We start from the raw sequence: 15,796 nt of genomic DNA, 5'->3' as shown, positions 1-15,796 counted from the left end.
ATTTTGATTTGGAGCAAGCACGAAATATAACTTGAAATGAAGGAGACATATCCCACAGCCATCGATTTCAATAATTACAATTATCAAATCAACATTATTATTATTATTTTCTATATTGAAGTACATATCAATATCTATTTTCCATAACGGTTACTGACATCACAAGTGACTTTGACTGTATTCGGCGACGCAATCCATTTCGACCTTGATTTTTTTATTTGGGAATTGGACCACCACGCAATATCTGGCTGGTTTGTTAGGGAAGTATTGTTTGTAAATGGCATTGACTTTGGCACTGTCTGCTCCGTCACTAATGAAGAGGGAGATCTTGATGACCTTGGATAATGATGATCCCGCGGCTTCCACGGTTTTCTTCAAGTTTTCAATGGCCTGGACGGTTTGTTCCTCGACGGTTTCCTTGAGACTGTTGGTGGAATAATCCATACCCACATGGCCAGAAGCGAATACCAATCCATTGGACTTGTAAGCTGGGGAAATGAGACCCGATGGTCTGCCGAGTTGTTCGGTGGTGATTGCGACGGCCATTATTGTTGTTTGATTTTAAGTGAGTGGAATGTGTTAATAATCTCTAAGATAATATTATATTGTTATTGATAGAGAAAGATAGTTGTGAGAGACTGAAGAGGGGGGGAATTTCCAGATATTTATAATGTAGGGAGTATAAATAGAGGAGATAAATCGTTTATCTAATCAGTGTCGGCGATTTACGATCGTCGAAAAAAAACTCCGAGATAACGATCGAATCGCGGAAGTTTTGCGAAACTACAGTGACTAATCGGTGCAAACCATACTTATATCGGGTAGACCAGTGCGTTTTGAGCTTCCAAAATTCATTGAATATATAAGGATCAATATTGTAAAAAAAAAAAAAAAAACATCATCAAAATCTCTGCTTCTATCAGCCGCCATCTCCAGGTGGTGTTACTGAATCCGATGATTATCTTTATTTTTTCTTTTTCAAGATAATAAATATGCCAATAAACAGTGAACCATGAGTGAAAGTATCATAATTGATATAGAAAATAAATAAATACAAACCAATTTAATAAATAACCCTATTACTCGGGGAAGTATAAAATGAGGATATTGTGCGTGCTTACATTTGACTTTTCGTAAAAGAATGAATGTACATTTTCAATTCTAGATGAACAACACAACTTTCAATAAGTAGCAAGATATTAATGGTTAGATTATATTATACTATATGGGTATTGGGCGTGTGTGCACAATTTATTATCATATCAACATTTAATATACAGTCACTAGATTAATTATCATCTAGTACAGTTATCATTTTTGTTTCTCTTTCTGACCACCATTGTATAACCAAATGAGACAATGCAAGAAACCTAATCAAAAATGGAAATAATGGACATGATCATCTAAAGTGTTTCCAGCGTATCAAACGCTGACGAGTTCTTCAGTTTTTTTCACTATTGATTTCAGTCTCAATCAATGTCCATCATTTCATCATCCATGATTTCCAATTCACGCCTTTTTATCTTCACAAACTCTTGAAATGTCACATCTCCATCATCTTCCGCCGTGTTACACCACTCTTCAATATCTTTTAAGATCTGACGTGACTTGGCAAGGTTCAAACTGAATTCGCACTCGAGCATTTTCTTCTCTAATACTTCACAATTCTCCACAAGAAAACCCTTTCCTTGCGCCAACCGTTGTTGATACCTAGTAACTATCGGGACAAAACTGGTAAAATTCACAACGTTTCGAACTTCCAATACCGCTAATCTTGGGAATTGTCCTTCGTCAAGCAAAGTAGGGATTGACGCATCGGTCAATTTAAGGCAGTTATTCAAGGATAATTTCTCAATCGATTGACCTGACCTACTGGAAGCTAAAGTGAACATTGACGAATCGGTGATAAAACACCCGGCACACCCTAAAGTGGTTAATTTATCACAGTGCCGGATTATGGAAGAAATCAGAATATCGGTGATTTGTTCACAGTTCTTGAATCTTCCAACGTTCAAATACTCTAACTTTTGGCAGTAATTAGAAAACTCCATCAATCCATCATCGGTAAAATGTTCACACGATCTCAAGTCGATCTTCACCAAATTTTCACAATTGGTGGCCACAATCTTGAGGAAAAAATTGTTGATTTTCTTCGAGTTACACCCGGCAAGCACTAACTTCTTGAGTCGTGATCTTTGGGCTGGATCATGATGAGAAGTAAATAATGATAACGGAGGAACAATATTAGGACAAATGTAAAATTCAATCCATTGTAGCTTATTCCCGCCATTATTAACAATGTAACTTGCCAATAAGTTGATTTGGTCTTGGGTCACATGTTTCATTTTATGAAGCAATAACACGTTGGAAAATGACGATTTAAGCTGATCTCTCAAAGTTTCAAACTCCTCATTGGGTCTAAGCAATCCATTTTCCATGCTCGCAGGCACATTTGTTCTCAAGCCAGTGATCAATTTCTGGAACTTCTGATCATTGGAAAAAAAAATCCTTTTAAATATAAGCTTTCGAGCAATGGAATACCATAACTTATTGACAAACAAGCAATTGTAAATTGTCCCATTGATGATTTTGATATTCCGGAAATTGTTCACACTTTGTGGAGTGGTACTAGAATAAAGATTGTTAGCTGCCAGCCGACAATGCTTCCCATTTGCATCATGTTTCAAATAACTGGCCAAAACAATTTCATTCAATCTTTTAGGATTTCTAGTGGATTTTAGCTCTTTCCAAGCTTCCCTGGCCATCGGGTCGTTCTTATAGATTGATTTCGCATGGTCAATTGATAAAGGTTTGCGGTGAGCCAGGGAGTCCTGAAGTGGCATAATAATTGATGCCTCAACGAAAAAAAGAATGTTTTCTACAATCTCTGGAATATCAAGCACACTAACTCTCGGATTTCCTTTCCCTGAATTCATAAGTTGTGTCAGTTTTTTGCGTTGAACCGCATCAGAAAAGTTGTTGTCACCAAGATTAGTCATTGATAAATGGTGCGCCAACTGATTAACTGTTATATCTTTGCCATTTTGTCGATTATTCAGTGCCGACTGTTGGTTTTTCAATTGATGATTTCGTGGCTCCTCCACATCAGCTATATTATGTACTTTTTGCGAAAGACAAAAACTCTCAATAATGTCCTTTTTCTTCTTAGAATTCTCGGAGCCACCATTGTTAAGAACTTCATGAAATCTCTCAATATTGTCGTTGAAGTAGTTCAAAAATCCCGATGATGAATTAGCATCATCATTTTGAAAATTTTCTTTCTTACCATTACTAACTGCCAGAGTCAGTTGATTATCAGCTTCTTCTTCATCTTCATCATCATAATATGTAGTAATAATATGTGTCAGCGGAGATGACATTGCTGTCGTGGAAGAAGCCATTGTATTCTCATTTATTGAAATATCAGTGATGGTGTTTGGTGATGTCGAAGTGCTATTGGCTAGTATCGCCTCTTCATCATCAGAGCTAATGATGATATCATCATCTTTATTATTAGTATTATCATTGCCACGAGAAGGGGTTTGGGGATCAGAATTAATGAACTTGGCCAAGTTGTAATGCGCGGCTGATGTTACAATATGCGGGTTTGTTCTTTCTGGTATTTTTTGTAATTGTTGTTGATGCTGTCTTAGATGTTTTTTCGAAGCAAAACTCAATGTGGTTTTCGCGTTAGTGATGAGAGTTTTAGGACCCGGCTCTTCACTAATCATATCAAACTTGTAATTCCCAGAGGAACTTCTACTCGACACTTCTTTCTGATGCTGTTCAGTGCTAAACGAGAAAACCTTTTTATCTAGAGCATCCAAGTTTTTGATATTCAATTTCTCGGTTTCTATATTTGATGGTTGTGCTGTGGATAATGTGTATTTTTTTCTAGATTTTCTTGAATGGGGATTTCTTTGCTGTTTTCGAAGCCTTTGTGATTGGGTTATTGATGATGATGGGTTGATCGGAACCGGAATCTGCGAGGGCTTTGATTTTGGGGTGAGTTCTGATGACAGTAGAGATTGATTATTGGAAATATGTTGAGTAGTAGTCGAACTATCATTGACTTCTTGTTTTTGAGATTTTTGTTGTTCAGGAGTTGAAGATTCACGATGAAATCTCTCGCTTGAAAAAAGTCTCAACAACTTCTTTCTTTTGAAGGAATGTTCATTGAATAATTGGATTTTCTTCCTCTTGGTTGTTTTGGATTCTTCAACCGTATCTTCTTCGCCATTTTTATTTCCATGAAGCCTTAATATTGATTTTAAAGAGGAAATGGAAGAAGATTTTGACAACGAACGTTTCAAGTTTGTTATTGACAATTGATGTGAGGGAACTCTATGTTGATGTGGAAGGGGAGGTGGGTTAAACGATGGTGCCACCGATTGTCTGTGACCATTTGAGCCCATGTTTTGTTTTCTATGATAAATGGGTTGATTACTATAATATAATATGACGATGAAGGAAATTGAAAAAAGAAAAAGAAAAAATGCAGAATGGACTTTTCAAGTGATTCAGAATTTGTAATTCAGACAGAGTAACAGAAAATAGGGCTATCTCGGATGCAAAAATTCTTCTGTATTTATATTATGGAGTTAAAAAGAAGCACAGGAAGTGGAGACCGTGGTTTATGATAATACTACTAGCAGAATTAATGATTGGATAGATGTATGAGAGGGAACTAGAACATGTAAAGAGTCAATGTAAGGGATGAAACACCAAATATTATGGATGTTAATAATGAGAACCTTTAGAGCAGTTGAAGATTATAGAGAATGTCAATCATGCAATGAGGAGGAGGGTTCAGGAGGTCATATGTAATGATGCTTCTCGGACAATATGGCGCAAAAGATATCGGGAATTGTCAGCGATGAGAAGTACAGCCGTCCCAGTAATACCAAAGCAACAGAAAAAAAACAATAAAACAAACAGAAAAGGTAACTTGGACTGATACCAGACTTTCCTCAAAGCTCGTAGATAATAATTAAAACAGTTGAAATTGTTGGTGGAATTTTTACTCCTTCAGAAATATTTTGATATCTTTTATCACGTGCATCTACACGTGAACAACATAGAGGTCACCCTGATCATAACATAACATAATATAATATATGAGGGAAAGTAGAGGATGTCTCAGACAGGAATATCAGAGTTTTGTTTTCTTGATTAAAAATAATGAATTTTCACTGCTCTTCTCACGATTCAATTTTCTGTTAATTCGTTCCACGCAGAGTCGCCAGAATTTTCCTTGTGTATACAAACTGTATACAAACTTATTGAAAACGGTAATTATTCTATGTACAGGCTCTCTATTCTCTAAGAGTGACTACCACTATCCAAAAAAAGCCTCCCTTTAATGCTTCTTAATCGGTGATTTTCTCTGTTCTTTTCTTTTTTCTTTTTCTTTTTCTTTTTTTTCCTTTCCTTCCAATAACTTCTATTCTTTTCTTTTCTTTTCTTTCCGAGATATCCTATTCTTGTTTCTTCTTAGGCGACGACTATTATGCTGTTATTACTAGCATGGCGTGACAGTTGAGCATTTTTATTGAACTACTCATTGCAGGACAATTAACTATCTAGGGTTAACCAATAGATGTCTTCTTAGTTTCTATGTGGCCTAATTACTACCTACTTTTACTATTCTCGTAAACTACAGTATCACGGGATAGATTCCTCAAACTAGGAACTCCGCATCAGATAGGCTATTTGGTAATAGCCATCTACTTTATATCCTATGGACGTTCAATTCAGTATTCTTGATAATTTGAAGTTTTAATATCAATATTTAACCTTATAATGCATCAGCTTTCGCCAATACAGCACCATCCGTCTGTCTGATAACTGTTCCTTCATGGCACAAGACATAAAGGGTGAGCTTGAACAGTATTTTGTTTAAAAAGAGAAGCAATATATGATATTGCGTCCATCATTTGTTAATGATATGTTGTATATAACATAATAGTGATGTTAGAGTAATAACCTAAAAGGATGTTGATCATCATTCCCGCGCTTCTTTTCCCCGGATGATGCCCAATTTGTGACAGCAAATCGGACTTTAGTTGGGATGACAGCTTTTGCCGTGCTATCAGTGCACTATTAATATATTATTGAAGGAGGAGGAATGAGTACGTGTGACACGAGCCAGCTACTATAATATAAATCCTGACAATATCTGATGCCTTCTCAGAACCGAACCACCACCATAACTATTAATCAATTATAATTACCGGTGTTTACAGAAGAAAAAAACCAGGAAGGGGTCTACTTCTGTCACACAATTGGAAACCCACAACATGAAAAGGGGAAATTCTTTTTTTAAGAAAAAGAAAAAGGGTCCAGTGTAGCATTTTCTAATTTAATCCAACCAACAATAACAAACAATAACGCAACTTTTTTGTGTGTACCGGCGACCGCGAGTCTAGACCAAGAGCCTGCCATTCGGCGCCTGTGCCAATTCGATAGCCCCCTCCGGCGCATGCAGGACAAAAAATGCTATATAAGCCCCTGATGGGTCTCCCTAATATTTTTTTTGGGGAGAAGATTTTGTTAAAAAACACAAGCGAAATAACGAACAAGGATATTTATTCTGTCTTATCTACCTACCACAATCACTATAATCTACCATGAAGTTCTTCCTTGCCATCTCCACTTTACTTGCTTCCTCTATGGCTGCCAATATCACCGCTGGTAACACTTCTAACGAAACTTCAACTGGTGCTGCTGCCATCATTAACCCTCCATCCAATGTCGTATATGGTGCCGTTATTGCCGCTGGTGCCGCTGCTTTGTTGTTCTAAGGTACTTGGGATTATGAAGGTTCCTGTCTGACTGTCAATCCAATACTGGATCTCACATCAGAAACATGGCGGTAATATTGTTTGGTTTTAATTTTGATATAATTTCTGGTTAAAGGTGTATTTATAATGGTTTTTTTTTTTGCTTAATATCTAATAATTACAGAGTTTAATTTGTGGCTATTCTCTTAATCTAATCCCTTTGTGTTTCTTTATTTTCTCGATGCTGCTTTGCTGGGTATTGGTTTTTATTAAATTTGTTGTATGAGTCTTTCTTTCTTATTTTTCTCCGAATTTTTCTACTTAATATAGTGATACCCAATGGCTTTGAATGTAATTAATTATATGCTTTTTGCATTGTTTCTATCATATTGGAGTTGAATGCCCCATAAAGACTCTTTTTAGTGTAAATATTCGCTGCTATCTCTCTCTTCTTTTACTTTTTACAATCTTATATTTCTATTTATAATTAGAACTTCTCACAACTCTAGAGCTTCTTTTTTTTGTTTTTTTTTGGTCAGACATATGGCAGTCATTGCAGCCTGACCTACAAACAAGGTACAGAAGTGTGAGCCTAATTAAAATGAAATAAATGTTGTGATACACTATTGAATAGCAGGAATCGAGGATCCTATAGGATAGAACGATACTATGGTATTATTGTTTAGGCGGAAATGCCTGATGTTTCAAAACAGTTGCGATAAAAAGAAACAACCTTTCCTGTTATTATCCCTGCACCAATTGTCAGAGATATTTTTAGGCCCACCACCCAAACCATACTAATATTATATCATAGATTAATAATAGAACAGCCGAAGAATTTTCCGTTTTTCTTTAATCCATTGCTTTCATTGAGAATAACAAATAACAAATAGAACAAACTGTAATAGACATTATGAAATACAGCGTAGTTCCCGTAGCATATTATTATATAAGCAGGTCACATGATTAACTCCTCTCAATTTTTTTTTTTCTTCTTTTCAAATTGAACACGAGGTAGAATATCCCCAAAACAATGAAAAAGTTGAAGAACTTATTGTTGACAGCGTTCTTTTTAAATTGGTTTTGATTCACAAGAAGTTACTAGTCTAGAAGACAAAGTTGAAATCTTCCCTTCTTTCATTACAAGAACATTACAGCTAGTGGTATCGTCGCCAATTCTCTTATCAAGTACTAATAATTGAAGATGTCTGCCGATGCCGCCTACACTTTGATCTATGACACAGATCCCAACAAATCGTCTATCCAAGAGTTCAAGACTCTCTTGGAGAAACCAAAGGATGATGTCAAGATCGTAACGATGAAACGTATTCTTCTTACCATGTTGAATGGCAATCCAATGCCTGACTTATTGATGCATGTTATCCGTTACATTATGCCATCTAGAAATAAAACCCTCAAGAAATTACTTTATGTTTACTGGGAAATCGTTCCAAAATTGGATGCTGAAGGGAAATTGAAACATGAAATGATTTTGGTTTGTAATGCCATCAGAAATGACTTGCAACATCCTAATGAATACATTCGTGGTAATACTTTGAAATTTTTGACTAAATTGAAAGAGCTGGAATTGTTGGAACCCTTGATCCCAACGGTTATTGCCTGTCTTGAACACAGACATTCATACGTGAGAAAGAACTGTATATTCGCTATCGATTCTATTTACCGTTTGAACCCAGATTTGATCCCTGATGCCCCAGAAATGTTAACCAATTTGTTGGCCATCGAAACCGACCCAATATGTATCAGAAATTGTTTCACCGTCTTGGGTCTGTTGAACAGAGATGCTGCGTTACTGTTGATCCAAGAAAATTTAGAAAACTTGACAAATTTGGATTCTTTGTTACAATTATCTTTCATCGAATTCATTAGAAAGGATTTGAAATTTGCTAATGGGGCTCTCAAACAGCAGTACCTTAATCTTATTGTTGAATTATTAAGCTCAAAATCTTCGTCCGTCGTCTACGAATCTGCTTTGACCTTAACTCTTTTGGCCAATAACGATGAAGTTATTTTGCAAGCCGGAAAGAAATTCATCGATTTGGCTATTAAAGAATCTGACAATAATGTGAAATTGATTTGTTTATCACGTATTATTGAATTGTCCAAGAAAAACCCAGGAATTTTCCAAGATTCTGTTTTGGATCTTTTGAGAATTTTGACCTGTACTGACTTGGACGTTAAGAAGCAAACTTTAAACCTTGTGCTTGAATTCATCGACTCCAAAAATGTTGACAATGTCATCAAGTTTTTCAAGAAGGAATTGATGAAGGTTCTTTCAACCGACGAAGAGGCCACTAACGACAAATCAAACGATTATAAACAATTATTGATTCAAACCATCAACAAAATCTCTATAAATTTCATTGATAACTCCATTGAGATTGTCGATTTACTATTGGAATCACTCTCTCAATTGAACTCTCAGTCGGCTTATGATATCATTGCTTTTGTCAAGCAAATCATCGAGAAATTCCCAACAAAGAGGGAATCAATCTTAGTGAAATTAATCGATGCTCTCAATAATAATATCAAGAGCGGTAAAGTTCTCAGAGGCGCTCTTTGGATCATTGGTGAATATGCATTAACCGAAAAGAATATTCAAGATTCTTGGAAATTTATCAGAAGTAATGTTGGAGAATTGCCAATTTTGGCCAGCGAAAAGAAGAAGCGTTTCGGTAATGCTGAAGAAGAACAAGAAACTAACGAAGAAGAGCAAGAAGGTGAAGACTCTAAAGAGAAAAAGAAGCATTCTGGTCCAGTGATCTTACCTGATGGGACTTACGCTACTGAGAATGCCTTGACCACCAAGGAACAAAAAGTTGATAGTGATGATGAAGAAGATAGCCATCAACCGCCAATTCGTAAATTGATTCTTGGAGGTGACTTCTACCTTGCTTCAATTCTTTCTTCTGCATTGCTTAAATTGATATTACGTTTCCAAGATATTTCTAAATCCCATAAAATTCTCAATGTCTTGAAAGCCGAAGCCACTTTGATCATGGTTAGTATTTTGAGAGTTGGTGAAGCTTCTGAGTACGTTAAAGAAACTATCGACGAGGACTCTGCTGAAAGAATCTTATCATATGTTCGCTTTTTGATGGAAGATTACGAAGATGCCGAAGACTCTAAGAAGATTGTTAAGGAAGGATTTTTGACCGACACCAAGAAAGCGTTTGAAGAACAAATAAAAGAAGCTTCTAAAGCCGTTAGTGTCACGACTTCCCTTTCTAGCAGTTCTGACTCTACTAATGCTACTGGTCTTGATGAAGTCATTAATTTCCGTCTTTTCCCTAAATCTAATGCCGTTCTTAATACCGGCGGTTTTAACGATGATGATGAATTAGAAAATATCAACAAAAACGCCACCTCTTCAACCCTTTCATCGTCTAAGAAGGAAAAATTGGCATCTCGTCTTAATAAAATCATCCCACTCACTGGGTTCAGTGATCCAGTGTACGCCGAAGGTTACATTAAGGTCCACCAATTCGATGTTGTATTGGATGTCCTCGTGGTCAACCAAACTGCTAACACTCTCCGTAACTTATCGGTCGAGTTTGCCACTTTGGGTGACTTAAAAGTGGTTGATAAGCCAGTTTCTGCCAATATTACACCTCATGGGTTCCATAAGGTTAGTACCACCATCAAGGTTACCAGTGCGGACACCGGGGTGATCTTTGGTAACATTCTTTACGATGGGGCTCATGCCACCGATCAAACCATCGTCATTCTCAATGACGTTCATATTGATATTATGGATTACATCAAGCCGGCAACCTGTGAAGAATCTCAATTCCGTAAGATGTGGAACGAATTTGAATGGGAAAACAAGATTGTCATCAAGTCTTCCACCATTGGATCATTATCCGACTACTTATCATTGTTATTGAAGAACACTAACATGATGTGCCTTACCCCTGGAGCGGTGATTGGTGATGCTAATTGTCAATTCTTGAGTGCCAATCTTTATTCGAAATCTAGCTTTGGCGAAGACGCGTTGGCAAACTTGTGTATTGAAAAATTACAAGATGGTCCAATTTTGGGACACGTGAGAATTAGATCCAAGGGTCAAGGATTGGCCTTGAGTTTGGGTGACCGAATTGCCTCAATTGCTAGAAAAACTCAAAAGGCCAATTTGAAAATTGTGTGATTGAAATTTGGTTCTTTTTTTTTTTTTCATTTCCCCATCAATGTTATCTATCTCTCGGTATATTATTTATCAATTCATTTTTTCTATTTCTGTCTCCCCCAACATTTTTTTTTTCTTAAAAAGAAATCTATAACTATTTATTTTCATGAATTAAATAAATTAGAGATTAATAGTGTAATCATCGAACGAGATTTACAAACTTGGTCAGCGAACTTTTTTTTTTTTTAAGAAACGATCCTACTGATACATCAATTATTAAAAAGTAACCAAAACTAAAAGAAGATTATCAAATTGTTTTTCATAAAGATCACGCTTTAACTCAATACAAGGTAAATGTGCATAAACTATCGAATTAAGAAAAAAAAAAGAAAAAACTTCAACAAATAAATAAACAAAAAGATAATGATATCATACTACCTAAGAATTTACTCCAAATATTAGTAATAAATGGCGGCCCCCTTTGGCTAATCATCGTTAGCTGGTGGAGGAGAATTTACCGGCGCAAAATCAATTTCGTCATCAGAAACAATATTGTCTGATCCTGGAGTATACTGAGTTACCGGGGATTCCGATTCAGGATCTTTAATTTTTTCATCATCGTCATCATCATTATCATCATTTTGATCTTCCTGCTTGTAATAATCATCAAAATATTTCACTTGCTTGACAATTTCTTGGATATTCTTGATTTCTTCTTGTCGTTGTTTCTCCAAATTGATTTCCTCCTGTCTCCGGGCTTCTTCTAGAAGGCGTTTGAAAAGTTTGCCCCCTAAAACATCAAGAGACCGTCTTCTATAGAACAACAAATAAGCTGCGCCAGAAATTGATTTTTGAGGATCAGCCGGAGAAACCGACGAGTCATCGTAATAATACCATTTATTGTCAACGAAATTCTTGGCGTAAGCAGTGTAATGACCTCCGCCTAATCCACCAAAATGATTATCAACCGCAAATAAATCGTAGATATAGCATTTATCCTCACGCTTATCAGAAACGAACTCAAACATATTAAGATTTTCAATCGGAAAGTCGATAGTGCAATCAATTTTATCACTAAATCTTCGTTGATTTTCAAATCGTTTCAAATGAATTGTCAAAATATCCGGGGTCGACCAAAGTTCAATCTTCTTTTCTGCCTGACGATGCTCTTTACAGCTAGGACAATACCAAAGATCATTTTGCCCCAAGATTTCTGGTTTAGCAAATGTCTCCAAACAATCTTTCAAGTTCAAGTTTTTGCTCTTGAGTTCCTGTAATTTTCTTCTGCTCTCTTCAAGTTCTGGATTTGGAACTACTACTGGATTATCCCAAGTACTTTTACCCCCTTCGCCTTCTTCTTCATCCCCTGAGAAAAATACCTGAAACAAGTTTGGGTCCCATTCACAAATAAGACAGTCATTAGGAGAAACCAAAACCAGATGATTGTCTGCTGGACAATTCTTTTGTTTCTGATTAACCAGGTCGAAATTCATATCACTGTCCAGTGAGTTTCCTTTATCCGAAAGGAGAGTTCCCATTTGACCATCACTGCTACCATCATCATTATCATCATCATCATCATCATCATTATTTAAATTAATTGGACCATACTTTAGGTTATTACTGTCAGATTCAGAAAGCTCAGCAGCATTATCATAAGTAGAGCTCATTTCTGGGGCGGCATTCTCACCAGCTGGCTCAACTTCCATACCATCAGTCTCTTCTTGTGAGTTTTGATCAACAACGGCAATAGGCACATCAATTGATGAGCTTGTTTCAGATAGTTCTGGAATTTTCTCTTCACTAGAATCCTTGATATTAGTATCATCTGATGACAATCCATTATAATCATCCACGCAATACGAATAAAATAATCTCTTGGCCATTGGTAATTTATCAATCAAATTAGTCGAATTATTGAGTTGGCCACTAGTATATGGAACTTTGATTTTGATTGTATCATTATCATCATTGTTAGCCTCAAATCTTTGATTATCAAACTTTCCATAGCGGTACTTCCGCGAATATCCAGAGCTTTTGTTATTGTATAATTTGATTTCAAACGCATAATTGCTCGAAAACTCCGGATTAGCAATTGAAATGTCTGAATCATAATCTGAATCATCATCCTCCGAAATTTGAGAGTCGGTAGATTTTTGAGATTTATCTATCAATTCAGAGTTAGCATCCGAGGCCTCTGATCCTATATGGTCTATGGTATCAACAACCAATAATGAAGTCGGTTCAGTCTCTGTTATAGATGTTTTGAATTCCATAATCTTAGAGCTTGATCCAAAAGTTTTGCTTGGATTTGGTTTTTTGAACTTCTTTTGCTTGAAATTCTCCCTGTCCTTGAGGTTGACTCCATTCTTGGCAAGGAGCTTGTCAATTTGAGGGAAATCCTCAGTTTTGAAATATTTTCTTTTCTTTGATGTTTGTTCATCATTATTATTTTTGCGAATGAGTCTAAAATATTCGTACGTTGATAAACTGCTATACTTTGCTTCAATTTTTTCTCTGATTGACCCAAAGGATTTAGCCTCATTCTGGGTAAGCTTTATTAAGAAAGGAATTCCAAATGACTTTGACCCTGTGAAACCCTCCTGCTTGACAGAATTTATGACAGAAACAATTGTATCAGACTTGGTTATATCTTTAAGTTCATATAATACAATGACATCTTGCTCAGAAATTAAGTCACCAATTGGTAAAAACTTTGAGTTGTTGTCATCATCTTCCAAGTTTTGATAGAATTGATTTTGAAAAATTTCAAAGCCAAACAAGTCCTGAAAATTCATTTTCAATTTTTTAGCAACGAATGCCTTCAAATCATCGTATGTTGCTGTTTTATTCAATTCAACTTCAAGAGACAAAAGTTTTGAGTTTTCATTATCTGGAAGAATATAAATATTATGGTACCACTTGGTAGTGATTGGAATTGGCAAAGTCAAATCATTATAAGGGTCAAAGGTTAATGAAATGTGGTTACATTCAGGACACTTCAAAGTTGATTGATATAAACCAACGAATAAATCCAAAATGACAGAATCATTTCTCAATTTGTGATTTTTCCAACAATTCTCTGCTAATTTTCTGACTTCATGCTTATCATGAATCAAATCTGGTGAGATCTCTGGTTTCTCGGTGTATGGTTTATTTAAAATTCGGTTTAGATCCTCATGTAGCCCATCCAACAAGAACGCGATGAATTCTTGAGAGTCTTGTTGTTGATATCCAGCAAACATATTGTTGAAATGTCCCACAATAGCCTTAAATTCTCTGGGAGCAACTGCTGACCTTAAATTATTACTGTTCTTTGTCTTGTAGTCATACAATTGATGAATCAAGTTACCAAAACTATTGGCGATTTTCCCACCACTACCAAGCGGATTGCTGGTGTTCAATTCACGCTCATGAATATTGTGAAAAAAGTAATTTGCCAATTCAGGAACGTGAACTAAACACTGGATAGCAGAATTCATGTAACAAGTATTACCAAGGTTATTGAGACCTTTTCTGCCATCGGCGGGATCCTTGACTAACGAGATACTCTTGTTCCTTGAGTCCGGCGAGTCACTATCATTATCTTCGCTTTCTTGATGAGGTCCATTATCGTTTTCTAGGAATTCCAACTTTCTAATGAGAGTTTCCGTCGGGAAGTTTCCTGCATAATCATTGAGTTCGATCAACATGTTCCCACCAGCGATATTCAAATCATCTAAGCGGCTATCAAATGAGTTCGGGGTTAATAGTGTTTTGCTTGCAATTTTTTTGAAATATGTGAGATTTAAAAAAAGGGGGGCACTCTCAATGTTTTCATCCTGTAAAAACCAAAGTCGTAGTTGGACGTTTGCATTATCAATTTCAATATTTTCTTTGATGAACTCCAAAATATAAATGTAAAGTTCACTAACTGTTTTCGAGCCAGAAAAATAAATATTTTGATTTTCATGAAGGATTCTGTAATTTTTGGAATAGGAATTAAGTTTTGAAAGCGGGCCCACGGTCAACTTTCTCAAGTTGAAACTTGGGATATAATATTCAATCATTGGCTCACCAGTTTCTTTATTAGTAAGAACCATTCTTGTGACTGGTACACAACCCGGCTTTAAACCATACCAGCGTACTAATAGAATCCATGAATTCTTGGACACTGGAGTGTAGCATTGATTACTGTGATCATAGTTGAAGTTGTGTTTGAGTAAATTTGGATTTTTAGCGTCTGCCAAGATTAACGATGTATCGATCTGGCCAAGCTGCTGGATCAATTCTGTAGTTGGTAATGATTCTAAAGAGGCATCTTTCAAAAAAGACGTCAACCATTCATTAGGGAGCATAAAGACAATCCCGTTGACACCCACTTCTCTTTGTGCCTCGAAGAACTGCTGGCGCTGATCACTAAGCGTGGGGATGTCCAATTCATTCTTGTTGACGCTATAGAGACTCTCGCTGCTTATAGTTGATTTGCTGGACACAAAGTCCTTCTCATCTTCATCATTTGAATTATCCTCGTAAATGTTACCATCACCTTGGTCTTGTTGTTTCTGTGGGGGTTGTGGGTGATTCAAGTCCCCGTCATCTTTTTCAGGGACCCCTTTTACCACTTCATCCAGCATGTTTAATACTTAGCTTATAGCTATTGTATTGGTGGTATTACTATTATTATTTGCGCTTCAAAGATGGGCCGGACTCTTTCTGATACCAAACAATAACAGCTTGTGGTGATTTGACTTTGGAAAAAATCTGTGAAAATGAAGGCAACAAAAGAGGGTGACACGGCTCGGAGAATGCCTACTCTGACAGCGAAAACGAGGTATTCTTTGGAGTACTTAGTACATTTTGCCCAATTTTTTGGTAGGTCCATTTT

At 36.3% G+C, this 15,796-nt stretch overlaps 4 protein-coding genes across 4 annotated transcripts; 1 reads left to right on the top strand and 3 right to left on the bottom strand. All coding sequences in view use genetic code 12, as the record gives it.

The window, feature by feature from the left end:
- Positions 1-159: 159 nt before the first annotated feature.
- On the bottom strand, positions 160-546 carry DASC09_037760 (RidA family protein; the record flags this gene model as incomplete). The annotated part of the gene is made up of 1 exon (XM_064997375.1): positions 160-546. The coding sequence occupies one exon, from the start codon at positions 544-546 to the stop codon at positions 160-162; it is 387 nt and encodes a 128-aa protein (XP_064853447.1).
- A 923-nt stretch (positions 547-1,469) lies between these two features.
- AMN1 (Amn1p) lies at positions 1,470-4,415 on the bottom strand (the record flags this gene model as incomplete). Its single annotated transcript, XM_064997374.1, has 1 exon — positions 1,470-4,415. The coding sequence occupies one exon, from the start codon at positions 4,413-4,415 to the stop codon at positions 1,470-1,472; it is 2,946 nt and encodes a 981-aa protein (XP_064853446.1).
- A 3,571-nt stretch (positions 4,416-7,986) lies between these two features.
- SEC26 (coatomer subunit beta) lies at positions 7,987-10,950 on the top strand (the record flags this gene model as incomplete). Its single annotated transcript, XM_064997373.1, has 1 exon — positions 7,987-10,950. The coding sequence occupies one exon, from the start codon at positions 7,987-7,989 to the stop codon at positions 10,948-10,950; it is 2,964 nt and encodes a 987-aa protein (XP_064853445.1).
- A 464-nt stretch (positions 10,951-11,414) lies between these two features.
- On the bottom strand, positions 11,415-15,545 carry UBP12 (putative ubiquitin-specific protease UBP12; the record flags this gene model as incomplete). The annotated part of the gene is made up of 1 exon (XM_064997372.1): positions 11,415-15,545. One exon carries the CDS (start codon positions 15,543-15,545, stop codon positions 11,415-11,417), a length of 4,131 nt encoding a protein of 1,376 aa, XP_064853444.1.
- Positions 15,546-15,796: the final 251 nt, after the last annotated feature.

The sequence above is a fragment of the Saccharomycopsis crataegensis genome (genome assembly GCF_037102585.1).
Source record: "Saccharomycopsis crataegensis DNA, jcf7180000000084, whole genome shotgun sequence".
In the NCBI taxonomy this organism is placed as follows: domain Eukaryota; kingdom Fungi; phylum Ascomycota; class Saccharomycetes; order Ascoideales; family Saccharomycopsidaceae; genus Saccharomycopsis; species Saccharomycopsis crataegensis.
The sequence above is the reverse complement of the archived record's forward strand: the minus strand, read 5'-3'. Positions and strand labels throughout refer to the sequence as shown.